Source organism: Dioszegia hungarica, assembly GCF_025882075.1.
Source record: "Dioszegia hungarica strain PDD-24b-2 chromosome Unknown MKK02contig_5, whole genome shotgun sequence".
Taxonomy (NCBI): domain Eukaryota; kingdom Fungi; phylum Basidiomycota; class Tremellomycetes; order Tremellales; family Bulleribasidiaceae; genus Dioszegia; species Dioszegia hungarica.
The window spans coordinates 398,075-420,562 of NW_026515767.1; the positions used below are offsets into that span (position 1 = coordinate 398,075).

The 22,488-nt window shown below is 56.6% G+C and overlaps 11 protein-coding genes and 1 non-coding gene across 12 annotated transcripts; 6 read left to right on the plus strand and 6 right to left on the minus strand.

The window, feature by feature from the left end:
* Window positions 1–16: 16 nt before the first annotated feature.
* MKK02DRAFT_41890 (chaperonin 10-like protein) lies at window positions 17–1,383 on the plus strand (the record flags this gene model as incomplete). Its single annotated transcript, XM_053091749.1, has 7 exons — window positions 17–159; window positions 250–413; window positions 446–762; window positions 795–972; window positions 1,004–1,041; window positions 1,067–1,276; window positions 1,309–1,383. The coding sequence occupies 7 exons, from the start codon at window positions 17–19 to the stop codon at window positions 1,381–1,383; spliced, it is 1,125 nt and encodes a 374-aa protein (XP_052948640.1).
* A 458-nt stretch (window positions 1,384–1,841) lies between these two features.
* Window positions 1,842–5,710, plus strand: MKK02DRAFT_35793 (CPSF A subunit region-domain-containing protein; the record flags this gene model as incomplete). The annotated part of the gene is made up of 12 exons (XM_053089267.1): window positions 1,842–1,859; window positions 1,892–2,080; window positions 2,112–2,404; window positions 2,436–2,966; window positions 2,997–3,372; window positions 3,403–3,824; window positions 3,856–4,237; window positions 4,269–4,533; window positions 4,565–4,851; window positions 4,882–5,160; window positions 5,192–5,526; window positions 5,557–5,710. The coding sequence occupies 12 exons, from the start codon at window positions 1,842–1,844 to the stop codon at window positions 5,708–5,710; spliced, it is 3,531 nt and encodes a 1,176-aa protein (XP_052948641.1).
* Window positions 5,711–5,718: 8 nt separating this feature from the next.
* On the minus strand, window positions 5,719–6,536 carry MKK02DRAFT_41892 (4'-phosphopantetheinyl transferase superfamily; the record flags this gene model as incomplete). The annotated part of the gene is made up of 4 exons (XM_053091750.1): window positions 5,719–6,057; window positions 6,089–6,342; window positions 6,376–6,457; window positions 6,492–6,536. 4 exons carry the CDS (start codon window positions 6,534–6,536, stop codon window positions 5,719–5,721), a joined length of 720 nt encoding a protein of 239 aa, XP_052948642.1.
* Window positions 6,537–6,726: 190 nt separating this feature from the next.
* Window positions 6,727–7,802, plus strand: MKK02DRAFT_41893 (uncharacterized protein; the record flags this gene model as incomplete). Its single annotated transcript, XM_053091751.1, has 3 exons — window positions 6,727–6,865; window positions 6,900–7,639; window positions 7,677–7,802. The coding sequence occupies 3 exons, from the start codon at window positions 6,727–6,729 to the stop codon at window positions 7,800–7,802; spliced, it is 1,005 nt and encodes a 334-aa protein (XP_052948643.1).
* Window positions 7,803–7,873: 71 nt separating this feature from the next.
* On the minus strand, window positions 7,874–8,550 carry MKK02DRAFT_41894 (uncharacterized protein; the record flags this gene model as incomplete). Its single annotated transcript, XM_053091752.1, has 3 exons — window positions 7,874–7,969; window positions 8,003–8,356; window positions 8,389–8,550. 3 exons carry the CDS (start codon window positions 8,548–8,550, stop codon window positions 7,874–7,876), a joined length of 612 nt encoding a protein of 203 aa, XP_052948644.1.
* A 169-nt stretch (window positions 8,551–8,719) lies between these two features.
* MKK02DRAFT_21925 (putative endoplasmic oxidoreductin 1 precursor) lies at window positions 8,720–10,679 on the minus strand (the record flags this gene model as incomplete). Its single annotated transcript, XM_053086484.1, has 8 exons — window positions 8,720–8,862; window positions 8,894–9,093; window positions 9,321–9,475; window positions 9,507–9,871; window positions 9,903–10,136; window positions 10,168–10,234; window positions 10,263–10,517; window positions 10,551–10,679. 8 exons carry the CDS (start codon window positions 10,677–10,679, stop codon window positions 8,720–8,722), a joined length of 1,548 nt encoding a protein of 515 aa, XP_052948645.1.
* A 1,460-nt stretch (window positions 10,680–12,139) lies between these two features.
* On the minus strand, window positions 12,140–13,356 carry MKK02DRAFT_31168 (uncharacterized protein; the record flags this gene model as incomplete). The annotated part of the gene is made up of 4 exons (XM_053088225.1): window positions 12,140–12,686; window positions 12,721–12,818; window positions 13,044–13,145; window positions 13,207–13,356. 4 exons carry the CDS (start codon window positions 13,354–13,356, stop codon window positions 12,140–12,142), a joined length of 897 nt encoding a protein of 298 aa, XP_052948646.1.
* A 192-nt stretch (window positions 13,357–13,548) lies between these two features.
* On the plus strand, window positions 13,549–13,643 carry MKK02DRAFT_t32. The gene has a single exon. It is a non-coding gene; the product is annotated as a tRNA-Thr (tRNA).
* A 597-nt stretch (window positions 13,644–14,240) lies between these two features.
* Window positions 14,241–15,939, minus strand: MKK02DRAFT_41897 (P-loop containing nucleoside triphosphate hydrolase protein; the record flags this gene model as incomplete). Its single annotated transcript, XM_053091753.1, has 10 exons — window positions 14,241–14,369; window positions 14,425–14,515; window positions 14,585–14,698; window positions 14,729–15,105; window positions 15,136–15,304; window positions 15,336–15,501; window positions 15,534–15,735; window positions 15,767–15,843; window positions 15,878–15,891; window positions 15,926–15,939. 10 exons carry the CDS (start codon window positions 15,937–15,939, stop codon window positions 14,241–14,243), a joined length of 1,353 nt encoding a protein of 450 aa, XP_052948647.1.
* Window positions 15,940–16,087: 148 nt separating this feature from the next.
* Window positions 16,088–18,707, plus strand: MKK02DRAFT_41898 (uncharacterized protein; the record flags this gene model as incomplete). Its single annotated transcript, XM_053091754.1, has 8 exons — window positions 16,088–16,476; window positions 16,508–16,943; window positions 16,977–17,315; window positions 17,349–17,594; window positions 17,627–17,812; window positions 17,845–18,093; window positions 18,126–18,443; window positions 18,474–18,707. 8 exons carry the CDS (start codon window positions 16,088–16,090, stop codon window positions 18,705–18,707), a joined length of 2,397 nt encoding a protein of 798 aa, XP_052948648.1.
* Window positions 18,708–18,948: 241 nt separating this feature from the next.
* Window positions 18,949–21,069, plus strand: MKK02DRAFT_41899 (uncharacterized protein; the record flags this gene model as incomplete). The annotated part of the gene is made up of 6 exons (XM_053091755.1): window positions 18,949–19,334; window positions 19,369–20,113; window positions 20,147–20,497; window positions 20,533–20,691; window positions 20,726–20,911; window positions 20,947–21,069. The coding sequence occupies 6 exons, from the start codon at window positions 18,949–18,951 to the stop codon at window positions 21,067–21,069; spliced, it is 1,950 nt and encodes a 649-aa protein (XP_052948649.1).
* A 628-nt stretch (window positions 21,070–21,697) lies between these two features.
* MKK02DRAFT_41900 (putative mitochondrial import inner membrane translocase subunit tim13) lies at window positions 21,698–22,294 on the minus strand (the record flags this gene model as incomplete). Its single annotated transcript, XM_053091756.1, has 5 exons — window positions 21,698–21,811; window positions 21,858–21,911; window positions 22,051–22,098; window positions 22,149–22,195; window positions 22,243–22,294. 5 exons carry the CDS (start codon window positions 22,292–22,294, stop codon window positions 21,698–21,700), a joined length of 315 nt encoding a protein of 104 aa, XP_052948650.1.
* Between the last annotated feature and the right edge of the window lie 194 nt (window positions 22,295–22,488).

The window sequence follows — 22,488 nt, forward strand, 5'->3', positions numbered from 1 at the left end:
ATCTCAGTCAAGCACAATGTCCACAGCATGGCAATATACCACCCGCGGTCGGCTCAGTACGACCATCAAGCAGGTATCCAAGCCGATCCCAAACCCAAAAGCGGACGAGGTAGTCGTGAAAGTCAAGGCGGCCGCTCTCAATCCGGTGGAGAATCAGATGTGAGCATATTATCTACTTCGGCTACTACAAGCAAGGCTACAGCGTGAAGGAGCCGAGTATGGTTTACGTGAGCCATTTCTGATATCTAGTGCTCAATCTCCTGATGTTCTTCTCAACTTCATGGGTGCACCTCCCATGGGCACGCCGTTCGTTCCCTGCTGGGACTTTTCGGGTATCATACACTCTGTCGGGGCCGGTGTGAAGGACCACTCAGCCGGCGATGAGGTCTTTGGCATGATTCCGAATATGACCGGTGAGTTTATGATCTGGCGGTGCTGACGATAGGCAACGGCTCTCTCCAAGAGTACGTCGCGGTCTCCGCAGCAGCTCCTTTCGTCAAAAAGCCAGAAGGGCTGTCCTGGACGGACGCTGCCGCCCTCCCATTGGCATACGGGACCGTCTACACTGCTCTGATCAACTACGGTCGCCTTGCGTTCAATCCTCATCCTGCTGATGTGGGACGAAGGAGTGTCCTCATCCTCGGCGGGAGCAGCGGGACCGGGAGCATGGGTATCCAGCTCGCCAAGAAAATGGGGCTCAAGGTGGTCACTACTTGCAGCGGCAAGAATACCGACTTTGTCAAGAAGCTCGGCGCGGACGAGGTGAGTTTGGCTTTTAGCAAAGCTCATCTTAGGTGATCGACTACACCCAGGAGCACGTTGCGCAGAGAGCACTGCACTCGCAGTACGCCCCGTACGCCGTCGTATTGGACTGTGTGGGCGGAACGGATCTCATCCCACATCTGGACCACTTGATCCTGAACGATCCGGTAGCCCCTCAATTGGGCATCTACGTGACGATCGTCGGAGATAGTAAGTAGTGCGACGACTGGGCTGACGACAGAAACCGGCAGAGATGCGATGGGGGGCGCAATCACCAATGTAAGCTCACCCTTGACCTCGCTAGCAGCAGTACTACTACCCTTCGCAAGCCATCAGGCAGCTACGAGGAAGACTTAATGACTATCTTCCATCGTGGCTCCCGGGGAGAAGTGCGCTCGCTAGCAGGCGATACGCCTGCATCATGCTGTCCCCGTCAAAGGCCATGTTTGAGACTATAGCCGAATTTATGAAGACCGCAAAGGAGGTCCAGATCGACTCGGTGCACGCGTACAAGGTAGGTTCGGGGATGATTGGAGCTGATGGCAGGATGCACCGGCTGCGTTCACGCGGATCGAGAGCGGGAGGGCAAGGGGCAAGGTCGTGGTGGAGGTCAGCAAGTAGGCGAGCGCGAGACTACGACTGGGTGATGGCGCTTTGATCTGGGTAGAGATTTGATCTCAGAAGACTATCATGCGACTTCATATGTCGCTCTTCTAGCGGTGAGCAATAAGGACAGGCGATTAGGCGGTAGTCTAGTGAAGGACAAGGCAGCGGACTAGTAACAGGGGACCTTCGACCCCTAACTTTGAAACAGGATACCTGGCCTTCCTCTGGTTAGATTCGCCCCATTTCTGTACGGTACACTCGATCAGAGGCGTGTCTATCGTCTGGTACCATCACATGTGCTGCAGCGGAACCTCTGCATCGCTACCCAGAGCGGAGGCTTGGCTTGAACCGGCAAGCCGTCAAGTAGGCTCGGAGATCGCCGATATCGTAAGGACCGGTAGCCGAGGCACTGTCAGCGATAGGGAGCATGCATTGGTCGATGACTCCATACATACCCCTGCCTATCCCCCAAGATGCTCTATATCGCCTCGGTAGGTGCTGATGAGGGCATATCTGATGATAGGCATTACAACCGACGTCCATCGTCGACTCGAAGCTCGTCCCGGGGTTCACCTCGCCGGGATCGCAGTCGCTCCTCCTAGCCAAGCCCGATCGGGTCGAGGTCTGGGATGTGGAGGCTTCGGGGCTGGTCCAGAAGGGATCGATCCAGGTCTGGGGCAATATCATCAGCGTAGAGATTGTAGACGTCAAGGTGAGCCGCGATCTGACGTAGCTGAAATCAGGGCGCTCGACCTCACATCCTCGTCCTTCTCTCCCCGCCTTCCGCTCGGCTGCTCCTCCTCACCTTTAGCGGGGCCCTCGCAGTCACCTCAACGATGGCTCTGGTTCCTCCCACTCCGTCACTCCGCCGCGCAGAATTCTTCACCTCGGTGATTGCGCACGAATCGACCGCTTTGGTCAGCCTTTGGGTGGGCGTCTTGAGCTGTATCGAGATGGAGGTGGAGAAGGAGAAGGGGCGCCGGAAGAGCGTCGCGACGGACGGCAAGCTTGTATTCAAGGACAACTATAACATCAAGTGAGTGTCCATCTGGGCAAGCTGACCCTAGTGTCCGAGAACATAACCTCCTTTCCATCGCATTCCTCCCTCAACCTCTACCCTCCGGTCCACTCGCAAGCTTCCTCTACCTCACCCCCGGCCAGTCTCTCCAGATGCAGACTCGTCTCCTCTCGCCAACTTCGCACTCCTTTACCGATATGTCGAGCCCTATCGATGTCGCCTCGCCCTCCGGAGAGGCGGTTGACGCCAATACCGACTTTTCCGATATTCCCTTCTCCTGCCCAGCCGCGCGGCGCATACTCCCTGTGCCAGGAAAGAACAGGATGGCGTTGATCATGGGGGACGAGTACTCTGTCCTCTACTCCATCACCCTCGTCGCTGCGCCTCCAGCTCGACGGCGCTCGTCAGTCGCTTCGGGTCCATCGATCAGCCCGCGCGCCTCGGCAAAGCGGTCCCCGCAGAATGAGATGATTGGTGGTGGACAAGGAAAGCGGCGCAAGTCGAGCACGAGCAAGAGTGACGAGAAGTGGGAGATGAAGCCTGTGTTTAGGATACGGCAGGGGTTCGGGACGGTGTTGGCGTGAGTTGGAGCCTGGCTGAGCTGATGTAGTGCGACGGTCTTACGGAGTGATGAGCGCGGCGCCAGCGTTCTTATCGGGGACGACAATGGACGAGCTACGGCGATAGGATGGGAACACGGCGAGGGTATCCTTGAGTCGACGCGGGTACAGATCTTGGACCTCGGCCTTATCTCGCCACCATCATCCCTTACTCCCTTCTCGCCCAATCACATCTTCATCACCTCTACCGCAGGCGATCATCAGCTCGTCCGTCTTCAACCTGGATCCTCGAGCAAGATACAACCAAAACGGGACGCTGAGCCCGAGGTGGAGCAGGTACAGGGATCACTAGAGGTTATTGAGAGGTGGATGAACCTGGCGCCAGTCAAGGACTTTACGGTCGTCTCGGATGAGAGCGGGGCAGTGGTGAGTTTGGGTATGACCGAGCTGATGTAGTCTCATCTCATTGTCGCTTCAGGAGCAGCTACGAGCAATTCGCTTCGGATCGTTCGGAGTGGTGTCGGTATGGAGGATACGATGGTCATTGAGGGGGTCACCGATGTTCAGCGGATGTGGACACTGGGCGAGCGGATATTGCTCTCGACGACATCGTCGACGGCCATGATCACGCTGGAACCGGCCGAAGTGGAGCTGTGCGCTGCGCTTGCGTCCACGTCGACGATAGCCGCAGGAATGATCGGGGACAAGCTCGTTACTGTCAAGGAGGGCGGCGTGGACGTCTGGTCGGACCTTGCGAGCGGGAGCCAGGCATCCTGGCCGGCGTCGGGCGTCGTCACCGCCGCGATTGGAGGGGGACACGTCGCTGTTGCTGTGGCATCCCAAGTGGTAGTGTTAACAAATGGGATCAAGGAGTTAGGGTGAGTCCTGCTTCTGCGTAGCTGACATCAGTACGATCAACGCCTCTGCCGCATCGCTTGCGATCACCTCCACGACCCTAGCTATCGGAACATGGACAAACGAGATCCTCCTCTACTCTCTGTCGGACCTCTCCACACCCACCACTATCGTCAACGACTATCACGCCAACTCCCTCACATTCCATACCAAGCTCCTCGCTGGACTCAGCGATGGCTCGCTGGTCGTGTACGATCTCGACGGCCTTACTGTCAAATCACGAAAGGTGTCAAGTCTTGGGACCCGGCCGCTCGAGCTACATCCCGTGCAGGGCTGGGAAGGGGAGGAACAGATTCTCGCGGTGGGATTGACGGAGCGGATGAGTGTTCTCTTTGGGTCCAAGGACAGGGTGGACTTTTCGGCGGTCAGCAGAAAGGTGAGCCATCTCGAGGCAGAGCTGACTTTAGGATGTGACAGCCGCGACATCCGTCAAGACTGCTCAGGGACAGGCTCTTGTGCTCGCTACAAGCATCGGTCTGGTCATTACCAAGGTCAACTCGCTCAAGAAGCTCTCGGTGCAGACGCTCGATTTGAAGGAAAAGTCGGTGACCAAGTTGGCGCACCTCGAGGGGGTCTTGGCTGCTGGTTGCGTCACTCGGTCCATGAGCAGCGGGACGGGAGAGATATATCAGGCGGGAGTTCTGGAGCTGAGGGATCCTGTGACGATGAGAGGTAAGTCATACTAAAGCTGAGCTGATAACAGTCATCGGCAACATGGAACTATTCGAGCGCGAAGTCATCACCACCCTTCAACCGGTTGTGCTTCTCGGCCGATCCTACCTCGCTGTCGGTACTGCCATCTTCTCGTCCGAGGCCGACTTTGAAGATGCGGTCTTGGACAACGAGTATCGCGTGACCGCCAAGGACGGGCGAGTGATGATCATCGAGCCAACGCCCGAGGTCAACATGATTACTTTACTCAAGACGAACGGGCCGGTACACGACCTCAAGGTCATTCATGGTTTCCTGGCGGTCGCTGCAGCTAGCAGAGTGAGTCTGCGCTAGACACGGCTGATATAGATCTCTATCAATCGCCTCACTCCTGGACCCATGGCCACTCTTGTCGAGCTCTCGGCCTTCTCCTCCGCGTTCATCGCGCAGCACCTCAGTGTCGCTCCTCGGACCAGCGAGCACCCAGAGGACCGCCTCGTCGTCGGGGATGGAATGCGCAGTATCTTTGTGCTGGACGTGGATGAGGGCAGTGGGGAGATCTTTGGGGATCAGCGGGATATGGCCACGCACTGTGTGCTGGGGATGGAGGGGGTCAGGGATGGTGGAGCGGGAGTTGTCGTGTCTGACGTGAGTGAACCCAAGACTGAGCTGATCCCAGGGCCACTCGAATCTCCTTACCTTCCGCTTCAAGCAGGAGATCGAAACGGCTGCTTCGTTCGGGCTGCACGAGGACGTGGTGCGATTCCGTCATGGCTCGCTCGCACCGCCTACATCCGCACTGGACGTCATCAACCCGGATCTCCTCTACGCGACTGCCGATGGTAGATTGGGGATGATTGGCGAGCTCACACCTTCGGCCGCCAAGACGATGGATGATCTGCAGCGGAACATGGCGCGTCTGATGAAGGGTCCAGGGATCGAGTGGAAAGATTGGCGGCGAGGCGGATCGGAGCTCATCAAGAGGGAGACGGCCGGTTTTGTCGATGGCGACTTGTGAGTTCGTTTTTGGCTTGGCTGATGTAGCGTACAAATATTCTTGGATAGCGAGGAGCAAGACAAGGTACTGGCTGGCTCGAATGTGCATGAGCGGGTGCAAAAGGTGGTCAAGGGGTCCAATGAGGCAGCGGATCGGGGAGACGTCTCGAGGTTGCTGGAAGCTGTAGCGGGACTGCACTAGTGTATATTTTAGCCATCAAAGACTGATATCAACTGTGACCATTGTACAATGTCTACACCCTCCCAGTCTGTTTCTTTCCAGTACACCGCATACCCCGACTCCATGCCTTCTCCGATACGGCCCAAGCGAAAGTTCCACCCATCATCCGCGATATCCCGCCCGTCCACTTCTACCCTCACCGCCTGAAGGCCATCAAAGACGACATTGATGCGCTCCAGCCCGAAGCCCACGCCCTCGCCTATCGCCTTGGTGTATCCCTCCTTGAGTGTCCATAGGGTGGTCAAGGCCCATCGCAGCTCGTGCGGGGTGAGCGGCACCGCCAGCGCGAGTCGTTCCGGCACAGTCATCTACATCAGCCAGCCTTTTGACCTGACATACCTGAGATATCAACGCCTCTTTGATCTCTTCCGGATCTTGCGGGGGATCCATCACGTCCACCCCTACCTCTCCCTTGCCCACACCGAGCAAGACCCACTTGCCCTCATGCGAGATATTGAACCCGAGGTCGAGAGCGGGGGTGACCAGGTAGGGTTTGCCCTTGGGCCCCGAACGGAACGTCGGACGTTCATCCCGCTTGATCAAGCCCTGCGTGAGGAGGTAGTACCGTGCCGCCAGTCGTGCGAGTAGTGATCCTGCGCGTCAGATCTGTCCACAAAGCAACGTACGGAGTCGATCCTCGACGATCCGAAACCGCTGAACCCGAGGTCGTTCCCCCTCTTCCAGGAGGTTCAGGAGTGCTTCATAATCCTGATCGTATCAGCTCGACCTGGCAGGGACATACCTCCAGTGGTATCTCATCCGGGAGGCGGAAAGCGAGGAGTTTCATAGGAGAGGTGCGACGCGTAAAGGGGGTGATGAAACGCGTCGGGTGGGGCGGAAAGGATCGACAAGATGGTGCATGTTACAAGTTGGGCATGGAAGGATGTGGTAGTCCGAGCAGAGCTGGGCAGTGGTCGGTGGTATCAGGGCAGGTCCCAGGCTGGTCCCCATCTACAGAAAGTACCTTGACAGCAAAAATGCTCGTAACTGCATACTCGGCTCTCATCTTGGGCCTCGCGCGGATTGTCGCTCGAAACTTGCAAGATCCAGCGGGGGCCACAGTGTCCACAGTGACGATGACGATTACACAGACGGTGTGCAATGGCGCCCCAGCTTGTGAGTAGCCCAACCGGCATCCACTGACCAGCAGCCAGCACTGCGTCTAGCTCGACCTCGGTACAGCTCCCTGCGCTCGCCAATGTCATATCTTCTAGCTCGACTACATCCTCCAGCTCCTCGCCGCCAGCCGGGAACGCCGCTGCCCCAACCTCAAGTTCCTCCCTCCCACCCGCCAACGCTGGTGCACCGAGCTCCTCCTCTAGCCTACCCGCCAACGCTGCCAACGGTGGGGCGCCCGGTGGGGCGCCGAGCTCCTCTTCCAGCCTACCCGCCAATGCTGGTGCGCCGAGCTCTTCCTCCAGCCCAGCCGCTAACGGGGCTGCGCCGAGCTCCTCCTCCAGCCCGCCCAACGGGGCTGCGCCGAGCTCTTCCTCCAGCCCAGCCGCTAACGGGGCTGCGCCGAGCTCCTCCTCCAGCCCGCCCGCCAACGGGGCTGCGCCGAGCTCTTCCTCCAGCCCAGCCGCTAACGGGGCTGCGCCGAGCTCTTCCTCCAGCCCAGCCGCTAACGCGGGTGCGCCGAGCTCCTCCAGTGCTACTCCGTCATCGTCGTCCTCAGCTGCCGTCGCTTCTGCGTCTGCCTTCCCCCCACGCGTGTGGCTGGCAATCGGGCCATACGTCACCGTCACCGACTTTACAGAAGCGCCTGCGACCAAGCCTGTTGAGTGGACCGGCCCAAACATCAAGGGTCAGATTGGTCTGGCTACTAACACCAAACCCATTGAGTGGACCGTCAAATACAAGCCGCCCGGGGGAGCCGAGATCACAGAGAAAGTAAGTAACACGCAAGATCACAGGGCTGACGTATCAGTGCACAGCGTACCTGAAAAACGGTAACGTGGTCCAGGCCGCCGATCGGATCTTTATCATCCAAGCGCCCAAAGACGGGCACGTTCAATACCCCGAAAACGGGGAGGTCCTATTCAGTTGCAAATGATCAGTAGTTAGGTAGATCTCACGCGATGTATAGCCTTTTGCGAGTCCAATAGATACATTGTCCGTCAAGGATCAAGCGAGGATGCCGAACGCCGCGGCGGCGGCCAGGAGGAGGGAGATGAAGGCGGAGGGAGCGGGTTTCTCGCCGGCGGAGCGGGAGCTGGCGGCCTGTCGTCAGTGCTGCTCACACTTCAAACTCACAGAGTTGGGAATGCCTCCCGACGCGTCTCCAGCAGAGCCAGAGGTGCTCGTCACAGTCACCACTGATGACGGGGCCGACACGGTCGCGAACGCGCTCGCATACGACACGGTGGTGGGCGCCATTCCGGTAGAGCTCGACGCAACCGCCGCCGCGCCAGAGTTGGTAATGTTGAACTGGTTGGACTGAGCGAGGATGGCCTGGTTGGACATGGTTGACGTGACGAGGTTGATCTGGAACGCGGTCCCGACGGGCCAGGTTCCGCCCGGGTAGGTAATGCTGGCCGAGTTGGAGCTGCCGGTGGAGCTGGACTGGCTCTCTTTGATGGTGACGGGGGAGTTGGAGAGGAAGCCGGCCTGATGTCAGCGGAGCGACACAAGAGACTCACTTGGTTGACGAGCTGGATGGTGAAGCTGGTAGGATCAGAGCTGACCGCCTCCCAGGTGATGGTCTGAGCGGACGTGCCGCTGGCCCAAACGGTCGACGAGGAGGGGGACGTGACGCGGATCGCGGCGGCGACGGTGAGGAGGGAGAGGAAGGCGAAGATCATCTTGTGCGTGTAGCGTGGGTGTAAAGAGAGTGGGTTGGACGTATGAACGTATGAACAATGTATAGTATAGATGGGGATGACAACAACACAGGGTAAAATGAAAAGCGCTAAAGTCAAAGTCAAACACGTCAACAACGCGTCCCTGTGGCAACACGTGGAAAACCTTAATCTAAAGCTCTATTCTCCGCACAACCTTCAAGACGCGCAGCCGCCCCTGTGAGATGGACCGCCAGCATAGCTCCAAGCAGCCTTTACAGTTCCGCCGCAATGCTTCAAAAGCGGAGATCAAGATTCCGGTCGCTGAAATTGGCGCTTTGGCAGACTGGGGTCAGCTGGGTCAGACGCGTACTCACCTTGCGCTTCTTCTTTGGCTTGGGCTTTTGCTCTGCTCGCACCTTTGCCGCTGCTGCCTCGGCGTCCTGGGTATCCTTGTACATCTGCCTGAATTGCTCCACCGCCGCGAGGGATTCGCTCGTTCGGTGTAGGGTGTTGAAGAGCGCGACGACCTCGGACCGCTGGAGCAGGTCGGGGTTGATTTTGGGGCTGGAATCAGCTTAGCCCAAGCCCGAAATTGGGGACCGAGTTGGGATCCAGGGCGATGTCTCATCCCTTTCCTGGTTTGCCTCGCCCTCTCTTTCTCGCTTTCCCAGTCATCTCTTTTCCATCCGGGAGCGACATGTGTTTCAGGCTCACCCTCCTCTTTTCCCCTCGCCTCCACTCCTTCCCAGCCACCAGTCTTCCCCATCCACCTCATTGACTCGCTGACTCACTTTAGGGCCTTCTCGTCCAGCTCAAAAAGAATCTTGAGTGCCGTCCCCAGCCCGGACACCTGCAGCTTCCCCCATAGCCTGCACTTGTCGCAGCCGACACAGTCCATGATGCGGGACACATTCCGGAAGTGGTTCTTGAACTGGTCCTTGAGGATCTGTTGTCAGCTAGGCCAGGACAAAACTCACCATAGCATCTGCACCGTTGAAAAAGTCCGCTTCGTCAAAGCCACGCTCGACGCCCTTCCCACCTGCCAGCCTGATCACGTCCGCCAGGGACCGCTTCGCCTCCTCATCGCCCTTGCGTAGTTCCTTTGTGCGGTCCGACTCCTGTATCCTTGAAGGAGGGGCTACCGAAATGTCGTATTGCTCGAGATACGGAGCCGCTCTCGCCACGGCTCGCATAAGAAGCAGCGCGTTGAAGTAGACATTAGACAATCGCTCGGGATGCGCGCCGAGTCGGGACACAAAGCACTGCAGGTTGGGCGACCACTCGCCCGTCGCCTGATCGAGATATTCCTGACATATATGCAGTGAGATGGACGCATGGAGGCCTGATTAGCGATATGCCTTGGGAAAACTCACCAGATATGATCCGATAGTACACCCTCTTCTCCTCGCACTCTTCGTCCTGCTTGACCATCTCTGTTCCCCACCCCTCGCTGAGCTTGCTGAACCCGATAGGAGCAGCAGCCGCGCCCGCCTCGGACAGCCCAAAACAGTTCTCCTCATAGATCGCCCGCCAGACCTGGTGTGCGGAATCTCCAGCGTACCCCGTGAAGCGTTCCGGGTTCAGCGAAAGATCAATATATTCCCCATCTACATTAGCTCCGTTTGGACATTGACCCACCTTGCGTGGTATCATCCTCGATATAGCAAAAGTCCTGATCCCGGAAATAACAGCTCGACTCGTCCTGCTATCAGCTCCGCCTTGATTGGACTCACCCCTGATCGAATCTCTCCCAGTGCCTTGGCTCTCCATTTCTCTGGTATATCCGCCTCATCCGCAGCCATGACTCCGCAATCCCGATTCATACAGAATCCATTTTCCCGCCAGAATGGACATTCCCTGAACAGGTCCACCTTGTAATGTCGAAAGAAGGGGTAGTGGACGAGACGATTCAGAGCGGGGTAGAGGTCCGCATTGAGCGTTTCTACTGTCTCATATAGGCAATGCGTCGACTCGATCGGTCCAGAGGGCTGGTATCAGCTTGAAGGGCGTCGCTGACTCACCGAGCAGTAGCCCTCGCGCTTCGGTTCGAGGACGTTTTTCGCGCGCTTGCTGTCTAGGGACTGGAAGCCCAATGCTGGGGCTACAGCAGCGGCTATACCGAGGCGGATGATGAGCTGGGAGAGCAGCATGGTAGATGTACAACAACAAGCTAGAGATGAGACGAATTCCACGTTTACACCTTGACAGCGTCATAGCAGGTCCGTGCGTGGAATGTGAAGGTGGCGGTTGAGTGGCGGAAGGTGGCACTGCTCGCAGCAGGTAGCAAAGCTCTTCAGGTCTGAAAGGCACACCTGTTCTACATGAGGCTGAGCTTTCGGATATATTCAGAAGCTAACAGATCCCTGGCCTAGTCTCAAATCACCCCGCCTCCCCTTCACGGTCGTCCCAGTGCTCTTGCCCGTCGACGCCTTTGACTGGGATCTCCCACGCCTGGAGCTCTTCCCCGACTTTGATGCTCTGTAGGAAGTATAAGCAGACCTGTAATCTTCCACAGCATTCATGTAAGAGCTCCGATCCGCAGCCGTGGCGAAAGATTCATCGGTGAAAGGCTTACTCCCGATAGCAGAAGACAGGTTGGAATACGCCTGCGAGATAGAGACAGGGGTGGCGGTGGGCTCTGTGGCGGTTGGGGGATCGAACAGACCTGAGCGCTTCCAGTTGGTCAGAATGCGATTTGTGTCGTTGTACAGGCTGCCGTAGTCGGATCGGTGAGAGGGGGATGAGGGATCAATGCCTGTAGTGTTGTCGAGGTGGTCCTGGAGGATGGAGAAGGATGAAGCGAGTTGTGAGATCGGGCTTCGCTTTTGTGCAGGGTTCTCGAGCCAGGAATCCCTGGCCTTGCAGCGCCTGGAGCTGTCTGCATAAGTCTTCCTCTTCGTTCCTGCAGTAGATTGGCATGATGTGAAGGACCCAGACACGTCGTGGTCAGATGAGGGATCTGTCTGGATGTAGGGGACGTCGCTTGTGTGACTGGCCATCGTAAGATGTATGTTGGTGATCTGTATGTGATGAGGCGGTTCAATCGATTGGTAGTCTGTGATCAGTCAGCACAGTGGGACTGGGTGATTGGGTCTACTCTGGTGTTTAGATGGGAGTTGTGTACCGATAATAAGGCGGTGAACAGCTGATTATATACCCCGTTGCTACTCAAACGCCCTACAGAGCAGTGTAGGGAATGAAAGGAATCGAAGATAGCAAATCTGAAAGGATTGCAGCTCTGGTGCGTTCCAGAGCGTGACACAGCTCGACTCGAATGTTCCAGCTTGTCGGTCCTTTAAAATCTGCACAGCCTCTCTTGCTGAAAAGCAAGGGGTCTGCCGTCGCATATTCTAGAACGTATCATAGTCCTAGCCAATCAGCCGATCACAGTGCAAGGAGTGTCTCGTGTAGCTATGGGCTTGATGAGTCTCTAGGGATCTCCAAATGCTGCCGCAAGTCATATATAAGCGCTCACTGTCAGAGGTGTGAGTCACTATGAACTTAGGAAGGTGTGATCGCAGTCCGGATCTGTCATGACAGGGTAACGCGAGAGATCAATGAGTATTTCTGTCTATAATACCGGAAGTCGCTGCGACAGCTAGCATATCAATCACAGCTTGCTGATCTCCTGGACGCCATACATCGCGCCTCTCACGTGGCCTTCCGGTCCGCCGACCCCTCTCCCTCCTTGCTTCTGAGCATCATCGTCTCGCTTGTGCTCCACCTTCATAACCGCCGCGGCGAGATCATCCCTCAGTTTCAGTACAGGTTCCACATAGACAGTGAGATCCGCCTCCCCTTCTCGCAAGAGCTGGCTACACACGGAGTGGAAGGTCGAGAGCGCAGTTGCGGGGTCATGGTTAGGCGCCTGAGAAGCTCGACGAATCGCGCCGCCGGACAGGGCAGAGTACTGGCTTTCGACGTGGCTGAGCTGATCCTGAATCTCAGAGACTGACTGTTCGTAGGTGGCAGAATCATCACTCTGCCAGTCCCCAATCAAAGTGTTCTGGCCGATATGGGACTCGACGAGCTCGAGGCTGTACAAAGTATCGCAGGATAGGACGAGTGGCTCGGTAGGTGTCATGGAGCTGGTATGTGTCCCATCAGAGAGGTCTCTGAGTGTGCTTGGGGTTGATGTTGGATGAGTGGTTGGCTTGCTGCATGTAGTGCGTATGAGTAGGGATCGAAAACTTATTGGCGGGTGCGCTGTAAGATAGGAAGTAGTACCGATCATCTTGGTTGGTTCGGAGGCGTAATAAATGAGCGTGGCTGAGGATGTGCGAGTTGGGCTGGACAGTCTTCAGTAGCCTTAGCGTACCATCTTATAGCCAGTCAAGTGTGATGTAGAACATCTGTGAGGCAAGTCAGTGAAAGGAGAATGCGGTGAGCCGTACCAAAGGATAATGTTGCTGGGCGATTCCAGAAACAACCCGGTGGCGCCATAGTGTTTCAGCGATGGTTCCAGCCGTCGCTCGAGAGGGAAAGCATATTAGCTACAATATTGGAAGACATACGGTCATATTGGGTGTTACGAGGTGCACGTGGTGCGGACGGGGTGCTGTGGGTATGAGGAATGGAGTTTGGCGGGATTGAAAGTGCAGTACTTGGTCGTATGTCTGGAGATCAGCGACATGGATCGTCTCCAGCCCTTGCGGTAGAGGTGTTAGCGTAGCTTACCAAGCAGTATAGTCTCACCACCAGGGAAGGGGAAGTCCGGCCGGTATACCCCGCCGCCCGGGTGGTCTGGGCGACAAACCTTTGCGAAAGGTTGATATACTTTGGTAAGGGCTGCCTTCCTCGGTATCTCGAACGATTTTTAGCCTTCATGGTCTGGTGCTGCAGTATGTGAGGTGACTGAGGAGCGATAGCACCACTAGCGCGTCGTCTATAACGTAATCTGAGACAAGAGGAGATGAGGAATGAGTATCCGGAAAAGTCCATACCAGGCCATCCTGGAGCCCGAAACTTTGCGGATTATATTGTTTGCAGTCTCTGGGCTTTCATCCAATCATCTAGAACGCCTTCTTAGCTCAGTGGTAGCAGCGCGACACTAGTATTTCTCGCTTCGAAAGATGCGCATGTCGAGGTCAGCTGTTCGAATCAGCTAGGAGGCATTCACTTTTACCTTTTGCTGGGACTCGTCCCTTGCCGCCCGGCTTGGAGTTACTTCGCTCTTACCTTTTGTTCCCCCTCTGCGCATCCCCGCGCCCCTGACAGTGCCACAGCACCCTTGCATGATCACCTATACCCGGCCGGTAGTAGGGCGGGACGCTGCACAGTAGGCCGACCAGCCACCTTCAACCACGGCGCCACAAAGTGAGGAATGTGTACCGAGTTCGATTACGAGATCTATAACGCCGCTAAACTCCGTGTCGCGGTATAGTGTCGCGCTGTCACCACTGAGCTAAACTTCTGCCAGAGCTAATCCTGCTTCCCTTTGACCTTTGGACGACCTCCCTCTCTGCATTATCTTTGACGCGGCGCATGGCATGTCACGGGAGCCCGTTCTATCCTTGATGCATATCCCCACCGAGCACAAAGTATAACATGCCTACTCAACCTGAAGAGTATCTCCCATAACAACCTACTCTCTTCCCCAGACGGAGTCGTAAATGTGCCCAAACAGTGCCCAAACAGCGCCCAAACCCCAATCCTTACGTGTCCTGCTTGGCCGATATAATACATGCGCTGCCGCCCAAACGGGCCAACCTCTAATTGTATTGGGCGTAAAGAGCCGTACTACTGAACTTTGTCCCCTGCCTGATAACCTTCTCGACCGCATCGAGGAAGTCCCGCTCGGTGGCCACCTTCCTCCTGGCCCGAATGGCAAACATACCCGCCTGGTCTGTCAGCTGATTGTTCATCGCGAACCCGCATTATTACATTCCAGCTCACCTCTGTCGCCACACTCTTCAGCTCCGCACCGGTCGCATTTGGGCATAAACGCGCAATGAGGTCGTACCGGATATCCCTCTCGACCGACATACTGCTTGATCAGCCCTATTCCCAACTAGTGTACTTGTCCTTTCAAGGCGAGAGACCGGCTAGTGCTCACCTCTTGCCGTGAATCTTGAGAATATGCGTCCTGCCCTCATTGTCCGGCAGCGCAAACTCAATCTTCCTATCCAGTCGTCCAGGCCGAAGCAGCGCCGGATCCAGCGTATCAGGTCTAGATCAGCACGGCCAACCCTAGACTCACCTGTTGGTCGCCATAATGACCTTGATATTCCCCCTCGAGTCGAACCCGTCCAGCTGGTTGATCAATTCCAACATTGTTCTCTGGACCTCATTGTCTCCCCCAGCGCCGTCGTCGAATCGCGCACCACCGATCGCGTCGACTTCGTCGAAAAAGATGATGCAGGCTTTTTTGGAGCGAGCCATTTCGAACAGTTCTCGGACCATGCGAGCGCCTTCTCCGATATACTTTTGTACGAGCTCGGATCCGATGACGCGGATAAAGGTACTGTCTGTCCGGTTGGCGACGGCTCGGGCGCAGAGGGTCTTTCCGGTACCGGGCGGACCGTAGAGGAGGACACCTTTTGGCGGTTCGATACCGAGGTTGGCGAATCGTTCGGGCTACATCAGCTTGGCCGAGTAGCAACTCACCTCCAGAAGCGGAAGCTCGACAACCTCCCTCAGTTTTTCGATCTGCTCCTTGCATCCTCCGACGTCGGCATAGGTGACTGATGGGCGTTCCTCGACTTGCATCATTGTAACTGAAGGGTCGATCTTGGGCGGTAAGGGGATCATGATTTTGTAGTTTGTCCGGTCGACCCTGATGTCAGCCAGCTCAAAGCCTTACTCACCCTACACGCATCCCCTCCTCTATGTCTGTAGGCGATACCCTATCTCCCAGACCCACGACAAACTTGGCCACCTGCTTGATACTAATGACGTACTTGTCGCCGTCGGGGTTGCCAGCGCCAGCACCGTCTTGCGGGTTGGCTGATTGGCCAACAAGCGCAGGATCGGCTATCATCAGCTCTGCTCAAACATAGACCTACTAGCTTTGATGATGGTCTGACACCTAGCCACCTGGAGGGGGTGCTCTCCTTGCCTCTGCTTATCCGCCGCCGTATCCCACAAGTTGGCAGAAGCCAACCCTGTATCCGACTCCCTCACGCCCATCTTCTCATTAACCCGCTTTTGGATCTCCTTGAGCTCATTTTCGATCTTCTTGAGGGATATCGAGTATGGTCCTTGCCCCTGGAGTCAGCTATGCCATACGCTTACTCACGTAGGTCTTGAGAATCTGAATGTCCGACTCGTCAAGCGCGACGATCTTCTCTTCCTTCTCGTCGAGTTTCTTCTCGTCTAATGTCAGCATTGCGGGCGCGGCGATACACACATTTCTCCCAGTCTCTGTATGTCAGCTCTGTCTGTCTGTAGGGCTTACTCTTTAGGTGCCATGGTGGATATAGTAAGGAATGAGGCACTGATGCGACACGCTGAACGATGACAAGTCGCGAATTGGGCCCCGCGTGGGTTTAAATGGTCCCCTCTTTCCGGCTAAACTCTATTGTCGTCGCACAAGTCAAGCTGTTGTCCACACCACATCATGCAAGCTGGGCCAAGCCAGCAGCGGAGCCTCTTCGTAGCAGCTGGCGGAGAGCCACTCAAGCTATGGCTGGACCCGAGGTTGCCCTCTTTTGCAGAGCTCGCCCCGCTCGTCCAAGCGTACGGCGCCGAGCTCTCCACCGACTCTGCCGACCACAACACCCATCTTCTCATCCTCCATCCGTCCTCCCTGGACGTATTCGACAGGTACTGCCACCCATCATGGCTACCTCAGAGCGGAAAGTACCGCTACCAGCGGCTGCTCAAATCCAAGGGAGTGGAAGAATGGAAGGAGAAGCTGGTCTTGGCGGAGAATTGGCCGAGGAGCTGCATCCAAGCTGGAAAGCTGCTGGGCGAGGAGGACAATTGGGCTGGCTGCAGGAAGGGAGGGTGAGTTTAGCTGTAGACATTGCTGATCCAGTCCTCCACCTCTGCCCGCTGACATGCCACAACCCCTCGGCTCGGTCTCCCTCAACGTCCCCAGCATCAACGCCATCTCAAAAGGACTGGCACAGCTCTCCGCTTCTGGCAAAATTCTCCATGCCCAGCAACAACCAATCACTACAGCTGCCAGTCCGATCACGCCCGGCCGCACCGATACTCCACAGCGGCCAGGCAGAGCCTCCTCCCAGCTGTCACGCACCGCACCAGCGTCCGAAACCCCCGATACGGCAGTGCAGACCCGGCGAGCGCGAAACAAATATCGGAGCGTCGTCATGCCCAAGGATCATCCCCCCCTTAGCTCCCTCGTCAGCGAGTGGCAAAACGAGGCAGACCCGCCTGTCATTCTCGCAGGAAAGCGGATCTTTGTGGACAGTGGGCGTAATGGACGAAGGAACACCATCAGCAGTATTCATGTATGTTCAAGTCACGGACATGGCTGACGGTAGAAAAGCGGCGGTACTTGGGTCCACGAGATCAGCCAGGCGACCCATGCTCTGCTCTCGCCCGTGTTGGCAGAAGAAGAGACGGCCCGCCTAGAATACATCAAACAGGCTGCCGCTCAGCAGGTCTGGTGCGTCGCTTTCGAGTGGCTCGAGTCGAGCTGGGATGCAGGTCAATTATTGCCAGAAGGAAATTACGTCTATCAGGGGGGTGCCCCGCGGGCTGGCGCGTCGGTCGTACGCCTATCGGACGAGGAGCTGGATACGATCTTTACCGAGGCGCACGGGGACTATCTTAGCGGCTCCAAAACAGCTTCTCAGATCGCAGTCGAGCTTCTCGAACAGGTAAGTTTCTTGCTGGACGAGCTGATGGCGAAGCACGGGACCTACACATGGAGCACCTGGTCTCAGTTCTTTACGCAGTGGCGAAATCGGGCAGGCCGGTTTGCCAATCTCGCACCTCAACAGCCAGTCACCGAACGAATCGTACCGCTACCCACGACCGCACTGTCGGCACCTACGACCGGTACCATCGAAATGGACAAGATCTTCCGTAATGCGCACCCGATGAGTCTGATTCCCGATCGGGCTTATGTGGACGTCGCTCGGCATCTCGCATCCATCGTAAGTGGAGCCCAAGCCTGGCTGATAGATAGTACAAGGATCTCTCCGAAGGCAGCTGGACCAAGAACTATTACGATTGGCGCAAGTTTAGCGGGCGGTTCAGAGCTACCGACGACCATGTCGACTATGCACCATACACAAGGGTCTTTGCGCCTTATGTAGCCCTGGTGAGGCAAGGTGTATCGCTCGACAGCGTCTCGGACCGACTAGCTCAAGAGGTGAGTTTTTGCCCTGATAAAGCTAATCTCAGCATTCAACATTCCATCACACTGCGTCCGAGTGGAACGTTCTATTTGGCAATTGGCTCAGACGGGGTCTGTACGAAACTGCCGAGCCGGACGAGGCAGCAGCTCAGCCAGCGACCTCTTCGGGGTCGATACCGCCTAAGCGGACAGAACGAGCACGAATGAAAAAGACGGATCTCGCGCGGATATTCCGGGAAGATTTCGATACGCCAGCGTACACGGCTCGTCAGGTTGGGGAAGCGCTCTCGGCACAGGTACGTCTCCCATGCGATCTTGCTAATGCTAGACCCGCTTTGCGATCGGCTCATTGTCGAATTGGTACAACCACTGGCGGAACGGCAAGGAACAATTCGCCAATCTCCCCGAGGAACTACGATACACCGGCGGCGAGCCTGACTCGCCCGAGGAGGAGTCGGAGCGGGAAGCGTCGCCTCTTCCCGTCAAGCGCGGGGCCAAGGCAGCTTCGCCCCGGGTCAGAGTGTCAAAGAAGTCCAAGAATGACTTTTCAGGCGTCGAGGAGGCGACGATGGCGGTGTATATTACGAGGAGGGCGCCAAAGTTGACGGAAGCTTTCGAAGAGGATTGGGAGGAGTTTGCAAAAGAGGTGAGTCTGGGCTTGATGGGGCTGATGTAGAATCCTGCGAGACCTGCCACGCAATACGCGGAGCACTTTGGCCGGTACCGCGCCCGAATCAACAACCTCGTCATCAAGCTGGGAGGGCATGTACCGGGTCGGCGATCAGGTGCAAAGCGGACAAGAGCGGGCTCGGCGGACTCGGACGGGTCGATCGTGTTTGTTGCGGCGCAGGATAAGCGGGATAGGCAGATGGAGGATGTGGAGATTGTGGAGATTTTGGATAGTGATTAGGTGGGATCGAGGTGGCGGATCGGAGCTTTTCTCTCTTGGGGGCTGCTTGTAGATATGCCTAGTCTATGCAGATGGGCGGTCGAGAACGCACAGGCACAGGATCTCTGTAGCTGGGTCGACCACAGCCAAGGGCTCATCGGGCAGCTCCGTCAAAGCAAAAGTTGAGATTTCCATTCAGTTTCACTTTTCGCATCGAGTACCTATAACCAAACACCCATCAACGCCTCGTCTGGCGGTCCTGATGCAGCGCGATGCGGTCGAGACCATCTTCACCACCCTGTCAGGTCAGCCGCTGCGAGTATGGCTCGACCCTACCCTCCCCTCCTCTCCGGACCTGCGTCCCCTCCTCATCTCTCACGGAGCCAGCATCTCCGACTCGCACATCGCTGCAGATGTCAATATCCTCGTCATACATCCCACTTCGAAGGAGGCATTCGACGAGTACTGCAATCCCGTGTGGCTCACCATGAGCCAGCGGCTTCGGTATCAGCGGCTGGTCAGAACCGGGGCGGTAGATGGGGGATTGCGGCGCAAGGTCATGGTCTCAGAGGAATGGGTCAAGATGAGCGTCGAGGCAGGACGGGTCTTGGGGGAAGAGGATGATTGGGGAGGGTGTAGAAAGGGAGGGTGAGTCTATAGCAGAGGATGAAGCTTAATGCAGACCTCCTGCCGCGACGGCCGACAAGCCCGCTGCCACTACCTTCATGCCACGACCTGCAGAGAATGGTCAGGCTCAGCTGGCACCTCCCACTCCGTGTCGTATAGGAGCTCCTGCCCCGACTCAGCCCAGGGCCTTTGGTACGCCTCCTGCTGCCGTCCTGGGTAACGGGGTTAAGCGGAAACGAGATGTCGAGGACACGGCTGCGGAACCCCGAATCGTCGAGCAGACCGCTCAGCCCTCCTCCCAAGCGCTCAAGGTTCTCTCTCTTTCCACCGTCAAGTCAGCCCCCGCTAGACCTTCACTCGCCGCTGGGCGCAGCCACACGGGATCGCCTGCAGGTCCGCATCGCCTTCCCGACACAAGTCGTGCCCCTACCCCCCTGATACCTTCGACTGTCCCATCGGCGCCCTTGGGCCCGTCAGCTCATCGCAATATCCCCCCATCCGTACCATCAGGGCCCACTGTCGCCTCGACAGATCCGTCCGCACCGAAGGTCCCGCAAGAAGCGCAATCCTCAGCCATTCCTCCCCACCCGCCCTCCGCTTCCGCCAGCCTCGACCCCTCGTACACGCCGACGCCAGTGGCCCCGTCCGAAGGTCGCAGTCTGAGCATAGGGGGCGCTCAAGGCAAGACCTCGAGCAAATGGCAGAGCGCCCAGAAGACCGTCCCGCGTATCCTTAACGGGTACAGCATCTACGTTACTGGAAATCGAGCTGGGCGGAAACACACAGTCAGCAACATCGTCGTAAGCACCCCATACAACCCAGCTGACATACAGAAAAGCGGAGGTCAACAAGTATCCAAGGTCCAACATGCCTCGCATGCTCTATTGGAACCACGGGCCGGGGCGAGGCTGGACGAGCTAAAGCAACTCGTCGCTACTGCCGCTTCAAATGGGACGTGGTGTGTCAGCTTTGACTGGATCGAGCACAGCTGGAACGCCGGCAGGCTCTTACCGGAGAGGGAATATGTCTATGAGGGTGGCACACCTCCACAGCACCTGGGCCCAGCAGGACCTCGGACGTACATGACAGTAGCGGAGCGTGAGGCCTTGTTTGAGCTGGTACAGCAACAGGCGGCTCGACCGGGGATGACGCTCGATATTGCTCTTCGAGAGGCGTGGAAGGGAGTGAGTCCAAAGTCAAGGCAGAGCTAATCTCAAAGCACGGTATTTATACTTTGGAAAAGTATAAATCATTCTACAATCAGTGGATCAACAAGAAGGCGTCCGGCCAACTAGCCATCATGATTCGGACTGCTCACCCGCTGGGCTTGGTGAACGGCAAAGGAGAAATGGACGTCGCTCGGTATTTGCACTTGAATGTGAGTAGGTCTTGACGACTGGACTGACGTATAGTTGAATGGGTACAGCGTGGAAATCTGTCTGGCAATGTATCGCAACTGGCTGAACTGCGCACCACCCTTCGACACGCCGGAGGAGAATCACCCTCTCTTGAGTCAACGTGGCTTTATACTACAGCATGTCGACGCGATACGGAGAGGCGTCTCGGTAGAGGTCATCTCGGTACATATGGCTGCCAATGTGAGTTTCGCCATGTAGGCTTGGGCTCATGATAGTTGTACGCGCTCTGTCCCGATCCAGCGGCATGGCAAGTGGCTATTGGGATATGCCTCCGTGGTATTCCGCCCAATGTCGTTCCCGAGGATGTCGGCCAGTTCACCCAGCCGTCCGCTCCTTGACCTTTCAGTCGGTGACTCTATCGCCTTTCCGCTCGGTGAATGCTGTGCTTGGCACAAAACAGTAAGTCGAGGGATTCCGCAGCTGTCCGGCTCCGCTTATGTCCAGATCGTCACCGAGATACGATCTCGCAACGGAATCACATCATGACACTTTCCGCTGCGGAGCGCAATGTATCGACAGGCCGATACAGTGGTGGATGGAGGGGTGGAGGCGGCGGATACTATCAAGCACGGAGGACTGAGGAGGTCGCACGGGCGGCGGAGCAGGGAGCACGGACGATCAGCTTAGGGCCAGACTGAAGCCTCTAGCTTCGGGGCTCGCTAGGTTGTCCTTCTTCGTTACTCTCCCCGACTGCGGCCTCATGCAAGCGGCCCCGATAAGCTGGTAGTAGATGCCTGACCGCTCGATATCCTACTCAGCATTCACTTCTCGCACCGAAAGGGATCACAAGAAGCGGCGCGTGAGCTGAACCGCCCAATAATGTCACTCTGTTATCCATCATGTTTTCACTCAGATAATGAGATCAATCTCTTTCAAGAGTCAGTATATGAGGAGATAGCGAGGATGAGTGATGTGATAGCTACAATGCGTCGGATCTTCCCTTCCCTTCTCGAATGTTCACACGCCTCATAGACCTCCGCCCATTCCGCCAGCGCGCTCCTTGCTCACTCGAGCGACATACGACCGCGAGACCTGGTCAAACGCCGACATGTAGAGGTTCATACACCTTCCGAGGCATTGCTGCAGTTTTAGCTCGACCTGTCCATGGCGTCGAGGCGAAGCGTACCTCTTCTGATGATGTGAGGGATGCTGATGGTGATTTTACGCATTTTTCGAAGCACTACAGAGGTCAGCACTATGTTCGCTTCCAATTGCCTCCTGTTCGCCCTCAGCCCGCTGAGCTGATGTTCGTGTCGCCCAGCCGCGATACGACCATTAATACGGTTTCCGCCCAAAGCAGATCGGACGGCAAGACCTACATTTTCGTTGATCTTGGTGATCAGTTGCTGAGCATTTGCGACAGCAAGCTGCACATATCAGCTTGGGATTTGCCCCACATGGCGTATAAGCAGCTCACTTCCTGCTGGATCTGCTGCTTCATCTGCTCTTTCCGAGCGTTCATATCTGCCCGTCAGCTCTCTGCTCTTCGGGCCCGATGGAGTCTCGCGCACCTGAAGATGCGCCTGCGCTGGAAGCGGCTCCTCCACCGAAGAATGAAGACATAGCGAAGGTGTGTTGTAAAGTTGGTGGGTATATAGCGGGATAGGATGTAGATGATGGTGGTGGATGGTGCTCGGCCGACTTTTTGGGTGTGACGGAAGCAGATGAGGTGGAGGTCTTCACATTCCTCAATTCTTGCAGCGATTTCATCTCTCCTTTGCCCACCATCGTCTAGCCAGCAACCTCACAGCAGTATG